The sequence below is a fragment of the Hippopotamus amphibius genome, chromosome 8 (assembly GCF_030028045.1).
Source record: "Hippopotamus amphibius kiboko isolate mHipAmp2 chromosome 8, mHipAmp2.hap2, whole genome shotgun sequence".
NCBI classification, from domain to species: domain Eukaryota; kingdom Metazoa; phylum Chordata; class Mammalia; order Artiodactyla; family Hippopotamidae; genus Hippopotamus; species Hippopotamus amphibius.
In genome coordinates, this window is record NC_080193.1 from 122,994,135 (window position 1) to 123,003,937 (window position 9,803).

General features: G+C 35.2%; 1 protein-coding gene across 3 annotated transcripts in view; it reads left to right on the top strand.

Moving 5' to 3' along the window:
* The window catches only part of SESTD1 (SEC14 and spectrin domain containing 1), a 135,602-nt gene extending 128,093 nt beyond the window's left edge, over positions 1–7,509 (top strand). The window contains exon 18 of one of the 3 annotated variants that reach the window (XR_009055111.1): positions 17–132. Coding sequence is in view for 1 of the 3 variants with exons in the window: in XM_057745719.1 (XP_057601702.1) it covers positions 17–146 (130 nt within the window). In the remaining 2 variants the exon portion in view is untranslated. Of the gene's footprint in view, positions 1–16 lie in introns of all 3 variants that reach the window. The other 2 variants (XR_009055112.1, XM_057745719.1) reach the window with 2 other exon arrangements.
* The last annotated feature ends 2,294 nt before the right edge of the window (positions 7,510–9,803 follow it).

A 9,803-nucleotide genomic window follows, 5' to 3' on the forward strand; every position in this document is an offset into this window, starting at 1 on the left:
CTGTTTTGATTTTTAGAACTGAACAATATTTTGGGAGTCCAAGTGACATGGCTTCTACTGCAGAACACATCAGAGACAGGATGAAACTAGTTAGTCTCAAAAGGCAGCAACTGAGACATCCTGAAATGATGACTACAGAGAGCTAATAGCTGCCTTCTTCCCACAGATCTGCAGTTCATAATCCTGCATGTCGTCAGCATACTACAGCATTAGCTACAATACGTTAAGATGCATTTCACAGCCAGGATAAGCGTCATTTCTTTCCATTACACATTTCTCTCCACATGTTAACATTTTGTAACTACCAAGGCAGAATTATTTAACATGCTTTGAGACCATAGACTCCCAAGTATTTTAAAAGAAGGAACTGTAAACATTGCACTGAAAACTTGCTTTAAAGCTTTACCTGACCTGTCAGTTTGTAGATAAACAACTGATAATAAGCTTTGAATGGTGCTAATAAGAGTTTAGGAATTCTCTCCATAAAAAATGGTTGCCCTTCCTCCCCAGGTGATGTAGTAAATTTAGACAATAGTTGAACTGTTATTAGTAGACAGTGGTGTCCTTAAAATTTTACTTTGTAATTCTCCTTCAAAATTGATTATTTTTATTGTGTCAGTATGAAGAAAACCTTCAGATTTTTGATATATCATATTCATTAAAAGACATTTTCCTATTTGTATTGATAATGTATTAAAAGTTGTTTGTGCTTAATAAAAGGCTTCTTTTAAACATCTTATTTAATTTGGTGGTTATATCCTATTTCCAATCATGAGTGCCTTATTTAAAAGGGCATTCTTAGGATTGTGAGGATGGTTTAGTATTTGTTTTTTCATGTTGGTTGCATGTATTTTAGCCAGGAAATTCATCTGTAAGCATGTGTATATAATAAATAAGCATGTTTTATCATGAAAAATTATTGTGAAGAACAGTTTAGATCTTTAAGAACTTATGAATAATGGAATACTGTTTCTCATTTTTCTCTTCTTCAACTTGAAAAATGTTATCCAAATTATTAACTTACCCTGAAGATATTTTGTCTTTCGGGGAGGAGGGCTGGGGAAGAAGGCATACATATTTACTTAAGTGTAATCCTTTATATCAGAGTAATCTTTCAGGAACTAAAATAGCAATTGTTAATAAAATTTAATTTCTCATGATAGACTAGAAGCAAGACTCTGAAGTAGTATAATAACAAAAATTGTACAACTCTTTTAGAAACAAAGTTTATAAAATGTTAGTGCTTTTAAGTTTATATTAAGTTTAAATGGTAAAAATGTATAATTTTGTGTTAATTTTTACTTCAGAAAATGTTTTTGAGAAAGATTAAAAACGGTTTTATAGACTGTGATGAATACAAAATTATGCAAAGAATTGTATGCTGGTTCCTTTTCGCCGTCTACTGAAATGGTCATCTATCTTCCAATGCGAAAAGCTCCCTTTGAGCCTGCTGGTTTCTCTAGCTTTCTTCACTGCCAGACTTCTTGGAGAAATCTGTATCCATTGCCCCTGCATCCTTATCGCTCACTGCTCAGCACCTTGCAATCTGGTTTTACACAGCCCTGCAATGGAATGGTTCTCAGTGGGCTCCCAGTTACCGATTTGAATGACTTTTTTTTTTCTCAGTCCACATCCCTTAATCCTTCTCTGCCTCTGCAGCATTTATACCGTTGAGCAGCCTTTCCTAGACAGTGTCTCCTCCGTTGAAGATGTTATCCTCTGCCGTAACGAGTCCAGTCAAGAAACTCTTACTTAAAATGCATCTACTGAATTGTGCTCTTTCAGATTCTGTCTTCAGAATGCTTCTGGAGATATCTCATCCTTAGGGTTTCTGTTTTATTGCAGTGTCCTGTGCTACATACCTGGTCCAAAATTCTAAACCTGTACTTTCAGCTACCTACGTGACATTTCAACCTAGGTGAAGTTATTTATCATATTTTCCATCTTTCTCTTCTTGGAGTAATTTTGGTTAAAGACGCAGCCTTTTTAAATAGACGTGCCATGGAATCTGGGGGCCACGTTCAACAGCTCCCTCTTATGCTGCCACTGCTTCTGAGAACATCCAGGAAGGTTTTTCTATATTTGATAATCCTCTGTCACTTAGGGCTTAACTTCTATGAGTGTTAACGTTTGTGATTCTTCATTTCAGTCTTCATGAAGGTGCTAGCCATGTGCTGCAGTCGTTTATGTCTCTTCCAGCTACATTATAAGCTCTTCTGAGGGCCGGAATCTCATGGGCCTGACTTCTTCTGTTCCCTGCCTTTTGCTTATAGCATAATAGTTGCTCATTTCCCTATATGTGAATGGTCTGTTGTAGGCATTAGTAATAATCCCTGTTGTAGTATAGTCTGAAGTATATTTTAAACAGATTTCCTAAAGTTAGGACTGACACATGGGTGAAACTACTCATCAGGAAGTCATTTGGTATTTTAGATACTTAGATATTAGCTAATTTAGATATTTAGTTGTACTCGATATTTCCCCTACTGAACTTCACAGAATTTGAAAGTTTTTATTAAGACTTTGGCAGAAAGGAGCTGGATTGTAAATAAAGACTCTTTAGTTCTACCACCTACTCGCCTACTTGTTGTCAAATGAGTTGATTTTATATGCCTTAAGCTATCCTGTCTACAGCAAGAGTGAAATAAAGCACATCTGGAAATATTTGTAATTTGAGTACTTCAGATGGAGATGAATATGCTTTTAACACATAATATTGTTGCTTTTCATTTGTAACTTTACTGCTACTTTCTGTATGTGTATCTGTATACACATAGACAGTTATGAATGAAAACCCAACAATGCCCTGATGTGATTTTTTTTCATAGGGTCATAGTTCATTTAGAATACCTGTGAAGGAAGTGACTACAGTCTGTTTGAAATGACAGGTTCTTTGTACATCATAAATTAACATTAGCCTGCAAATATAACAGAGAAAGAACCATCATTTCTAATTGGTGTATAGTATAATTTTCCACATTACTTTAGCTCATCTCAGGGAATTATTGAAATGTTAATTGGGCTAGCTTCATTTTGTTTTGCTTTGGTTTGGGTTTTTTTTTTTTTTTCCTTTTGTCATCATGTCATGTATTTGTTCCCGTGTAAGCTCAGTATCTGAGGACAGTTTTGGCATCTGTTCTTCACACGTGTCTAACCCAGCAGAGTTATGATGCGACGCTCATAACTTCATTTCAGATGAGATTGACTTTATCCCCAGTCTGACCTTATTCTACTGTGGTGACTCATTGGTGATGTTGATGAAACTGCTCAGCCTGCCAGCTAGGATGTCAGTGGCAGTTCTAGGCTTCCTTGCTATATAGAAGATTGGATATTTCTCTCACTTTGTAGGCCTTTAAATTGGCCAGTGCTCCAGAGTGTTACCTAGTATTAATGTGTTTATTTGTTTTGCTACCCTGTCAGTTGATGTGTGGGGTTTGCTATTTAGTGTAGTAGTATTACAGTTAGTGCATTCTCCTTAATGTGAACATGACAGTTGCTTTTCTGATGGTACTGAGTAAGTCATACATAAACCCATTGTAACAAATGGCATGATTATTTGTGAGAGTAGTTGAACCTATCTCACTGTACTGCCTGCGTTTGGAGAAAGAATTCAGAATTCCCTACTACATTGTAAATTCCTTGCCAGAGAGGTTAGAAATTACTGTGTCCTTTTCCCATCCTCACAGGACCATAGTAAAATACTGTGGTTACTAAAAGCTAAACATTCTATAGTTGCTAAAGTCCTCCCCAACTTGAGCCTACTGAAAAATGGCATAGGAAATTAACATTGGTAAATATCATCGACAACGAGTTGTATGATTGGGGTGTCTTTGTTTAAACCCCGAAAGGAAAAATTCTCTAGGATTAAGAAGGTGGGCTGGAACATATCTGACTAGTTAACCTAATTAGCAGACTTAACCAGTGTTAACTTTCAGTTCTAAAAATAAAAAGCTCCAATTGGAAGTGGAAAATACGCTCCTGGTGTGTAGGGCAATGAATACCTTGAGGAGGCAAAATGAAGTACAGATTTAACATCTGACAGTATTTGACTTCAGTGTGTGCTATAGAAAAATCTAGGTTTGGCTGAGAAACATAAATAATGGCAAGGATGGTAGAGGAAAGATCGTAAAGGCTAAAGTAAGAACTATAGTGAATATAGTGCAGAGTTTGGAGTTTAAATACCTGACTTCAGAGTCTGGCTTTGCCATTTACTGACCTTGGCAAAAAAAGTCACTACACTTCTCTGGATCTGTAAAATAGAGAAATCACATATAATTCTAAGAATGAAGTACAGTCATGTTAAAAACTATTGAAAACTAAAATGTTATTCAAAATGGAAGGTATCATTATTATCTTTTCAGAATAGAAAATGAAGCGTTCTTTAATGTTGCTTTTGTCTCAGATGGCAAGCCTGGGGTCTTGGGGGAAAGGGAACCTTTGCACACCTGCCACCGCTCTATTTCCCTCCATTCTATATACTGAAAATACCAATGGTGGGATCAGTGAGTTCGGCAGTAACAAGACTTTTAAATCTGACAAATTAACTCTTTTCGTGGCAGGATGATAGACCAGCCAGATGGAGGATAAGAGAGGAGTATCATCTACTTTGAGGTTAACAGGACACGACACAATTCCATTAATAAGAAAGTAAGTAAAAGTCATACTCAGGATCTTAGTGAGTCAGCACCAACCTATAGAAACAAGGGTATGAATCTGACCACCATTAGTGCTGTTATGGTAAGAGAAGAGCAATCCTGGTAAACTTGGGCAGTGATAATAACAGCAAAAGACTGGTCCTGTAATAGATAGAACTCAGGGGCTGGTAGAATTAAGGGTGCTCCGTGAAATAGTGTAAACACGGGGCAGTGTTTAAGACAGAAAAAGGCTCATAGATATGATGTCAAATAACATGACTGTAATGTTTTAAAGCGGACTTGAAAACATGACAAAACTAGTGCGTGTGCTTCAAGAAAAAGCAGAGCCTATACTAGAACGTCAAGAACTTAGAGATCACAGGAGAAGCCAGAACTGTGACCACATAGTGTGAAAGCAGTAAGTAAAACTGTAAAAGAATCGATTATTTTTGTTAGAAAACTCTTAGGAGGCAATACACATAATACCCATGTAAAATGATACAGAAATTCTTAGCAAATAACTAAAAGTGGTTACCAACTTTAGGTATTAGCATTGTTACAGATCCAAGGCATGTGGAAAACTATTTCTGACAAAAGGCTATTGAAGTCTGAAGCCATTCTTAGTGAATCAATCTCAAGCTGTCACTTTAGAAGTATTTACAAGTCAAATGCCATCTCTTTAGGGTGTCCCCAAATGTGTCGCTCCCTGGAGAGACAGGAGGATGATTCACATGTCCTTCCATTCAGAAATAGAATGTTCACCATGATCAAGCCTCACGTCGTGTTTTGAGTCTACACATCTTTTCTATTATAGTTACCCGTTTTAGAAGTCAGTAAAAATGTCTATGCTTGGTTTTTCCCTTAAGAATGTTTTTTCCTCTTAACTCTTACATTAGTCTACACAGCCAACAAATCTGCTCAGAACACACCATCAGTGTATGTACTATTTTTAGTAAAGTATGAGGAGATCGAAGTATCACTTTGACAATATTCAGTCAGCATAGATTTGATAACTGATTGCTCACTTCGCACTCAGGAATATCCTTTCACAAGCTCTTAAATTTCTAAGTTGACACTGTTGGGAAGAATTTGATGATTGTGTTGTTATGAGGTAATAATGAAATTCTTAGCGACATTATTTGATAAGCATTGCACCCTGGATTTTATTCCCCAACGTTTTATTATAAAATTTTTCAAACATGTAAAACAGTTAAAATTTTACAGTGTACCCCTCACCCAGATGCTAGTTAGCATTAACTATGCTTTATCCCATATCTATCCATCAATTCATCAATCTAGATTATTTTTGATGCATTTTAAATTGCAGAAATCTGCACATTTCCTACTAAATGCTTCAGCATATGTATCATTAACTAGAATTCAATATTTGCTTACATTTTTACTTTTATGTAAAATTAGCATACAATGAAATGCATAAATCTTAAGTGTGTACCTGCTGGGTTTTAGCAAATGCATACAGTGTTATCAAAATACAAAATGTTATCAGAACATTCCCATATGGCCATTTCCAGTCAGTCCTTGTTTCTTCCCTCGTCCCCCACAGGCAACCACTCTTCTTTATTAGATTTGTGTGTTCTAGGTCTTTGTGTAAATAGAGTCACACAGCACGTACTCTTTCTAGGAGGCTTCTTCACTTACCATGTTTTGGAGATTTATCCATGTGGTTGGGTGTATCAGTAATTCATTCCTTTTTTATTGCTGAGTAGTATTCCATTGTATTACTATATTACAGTTTATTTATTGATTTTCCTATTTATAAATACCTGGGCTATTTCCATTATTGGCAATTATAAGCTGCTGTGATTATTCTTAAGTCTTAGGTGGACATAGGCTTTCATTTCTCTTGGGTAAATACCTAGGATTAGAATTTCTGTGTCATAGGATAGTTTATATTTTGAATGTGTAGAAAGATGTAAACTATTTTTATGACCCATATTTGAAGTATTAGAAGTGGGTTTGGGATAGAAATGGCATTCTTCATGATTGGCAGTTGGTGTTGAGGGAAGCAAATACCTGTCTGTACAAAACAGCTCCCCAAATGGTCCCTATCCCTGAGATTTTAGCATTAGTTTAACTCCTTGAAAGATGAAAGTACTTACCCAAGCATGATGATATATTAACTAGAAGAAACAGGATTGGTTTGTTATGTTACTAACTTTTGCCACCTGTTTTCAGCAGGTAAAATAAGACTGATAACTGAATGGAAAAGATTAATTCTGTTCAGTGGGGGTAGAAGGGGGAGTAAAGAACATGTACTACTAGTCCGTCCCAGGTACACCAATGTGAGAGAGAACCATCTAGACAGGAAAATCCCCCAAATGGTGGTCAAGAAACCAGAAAACGGGATGGGGAGAATTCTACCTCAGAGTTGTGCATAGGGGATAGCTATGTTTTTGCAGGATATTTTATAAATCATATTTTCAGTATTGTCTTTTTATTCTTTACCACCCAGCTATAGTTATTTCACACCCCAGCGACTTTTATCCCCTTTTCTGACCCTTCCTGCCTGTTCTATTACATATAGCGGTTACCTGTATAGGCCTAAAATTATAATCATATGTATGATTGCAGTGCTTGTGTTCAGAGATATTTATGTGTGGTTCATCCAATATTTCCTATTTGATTTTTAAGGGCTGGGATATTTGACTTCTACTGTAAATCCTTATAACGTTCCACATACATTGTAAATGCAATAAAAATGTTAAAACCTGCAATTCATGGCAACAGATTTGATATGTATTTCTTTGATATGTTATCACTGGACAATAAATTTGGTTTCTGTTAATAAAGATTGTTCATCACATCTAGGGAGAGTTAAGTCATATTGGTCTCTATAACGTTATCTGATGAATTTGCATTTTTGAATCTATTCAGATCAGTTTAAATTTTTTTAACAATATTCTCTAAAATCTTTGATTAAAACAAAAGTATAGTTCCTTTCTGAAATAATCTGGAGTCTTAGAAGACAGAGGCTAAGCACAGTTTCCTTGTGCTTCTCCTTCGCTTGTCAACAATGTCCTATCCTACCTTCCCACCGGCTTGGCTCAGAATCTCAGGGCTTAAGTCCTACATTGTCAGAAATTACTAGGTTCTCATCACAGAACCTAAATTTTAAATTTCTTTTGTTCCTACCAAGAAGTCCATTTTTAAGACTTATTAGGTTCTCATCACAAAACCTAAATTTTAAGATTTCTTTTGTTCCTACCAAGAAGTCCATTTTTAAGACTGATAAAGCGAATATGTATTTGGGGCTGGGGAATGCATATTGGAACAAAATTAGCTGTATTGAAAATAACACAACCCTATTATGCTGTACACAGTAGCAGCTCCAGAATGGCTAGCAGGAATTTAGAATTGCCAGAATTTGATAGTTGGCAAGCCTCATACCTTATCCAATGACGTTAAGTACATTTGAATATAGTTCAGCATATAATCAAAATATGTGTATGAAATTAATATTAATATTTTCATTTTTCTAGCTACAGTGTCCACCCCATCTCTAGATTTCCTATTAGACACATGCATCCACAAAGTTGCTCCACCTTCTGCATAAAATCTACCCAAAAGTATTCTCATAAGCATAACCTCTTGTGTGAAAGTTAAAATAAGCACAAGATCTGAGATACAGCAGGAGACCAAAAGATGTTTGGAAAGAGAATAAATATATGAAGAGAGAAAAAAAAAAATAAGCACAAGAAATACACAGTTGTCAGGACTAGGAGGAAGAGAATTACAGTGATATGAAGAAGTCAAAAAGTGTCTAACAAAAAAGTAGGTGGAAAAACTGGAAAAGAAATGAACAATAAGGATAAAAGCTAGTTTGTAACCATGATTAAATAAAATATAATGGTTAGCAAACCATACTCCCTTACTAAACAGCTTTGCACAGCTTAGCTACCTTTGGAATTTTAACTTCCACTTAAAGAGTCTAATCTTGAAAATGTTTTATTATAAATATGTTTATAAGAATAAAAAATTGCAAACAACCCAAAGTTTGAATAAGTTTATTCTGTAAGATTATAATATTATGTTGTTATAGAAATGTATTTATTGAAATTAATAAAAGTGTATTTATTGAAAAGGAAAGATATTTATGATATATTATTGGGTGAAAACATGCAGGTTCCAAAACTATAGAACTATTATAATCCATTTTAAAAATAAAAATAATATTATAGAACTTGAATAGTTATCTTTGAGATGTGGAATTAATAGGTCATCACAATTTTCTTATGTTTGTTGGTTTTCTGATTTTCTTTTTTTTCTTTTTTTTTGGTTAAAATGGGTATTTTTAAAAAGCTTCTAAGTATTAAACGCCTAGGTCGTACTAGCAAGTATATTCTGAAATATCTGTTGCAACAAGGTGAAGTAGGAAAAAAAAAATATGAAAATCTGGGGGGGATAGAATTTTAAAACTCAACATACCTTTTTTATTTTCAAAATGCTACAAAAAATAAATCTCATTGAAGTCTTAATATCTGAGCTATATAGAAGATAACATCATGAATTTAAATACCTTGAGAAAACAATGTGCATTGAAATCTGCTTACATCCCTCTCTTCAGGTCTATTTCAAACAAATTATTTTGTATAGGAAAAAGCTCCATTTTAAGAATGGACAAGCAAAGAAAATACTCTGAAGATTTCATTGATAACTCTGTTGCAGCAGATTGATGCTAATGAAGCCATGCCTGTATTGGAAGAGTCCAGTACCTCAATCCCAGGATGATGCGTTCCTCCAAATCCCTGAAGATAAGTAATCTTGCCAATGTCTATTCTTAGTCAAAGTGAAGACTGGGGGAGAACATGAATGAATCAATAGCAACCCTTGACTTTTGTGTCTTTCTAATCCATTTTATTCTTGTATCTAGAACACTCTCGGAATAGGACTAAGAGCTCTACCCACTTGTCTACACTGTTGAATCTATGGGGAAGTCCTGTAGTGACAAGACCAGGATTTCCTAGAGTATTCTGTTAGAGCTGGGGACATACTTTCCCATCAAAACGATTAAAATGCAGTTGGTCTTCAGCTACGTTGTGGATTAAGCCGGTTACTCTGTTGGATGACCCAGAAATTTAGTTAGTATAAACAATATTATTGTATGTTGCAAGTTGTGAACAACTGACTTACCAGTAGATTTTTAGAACA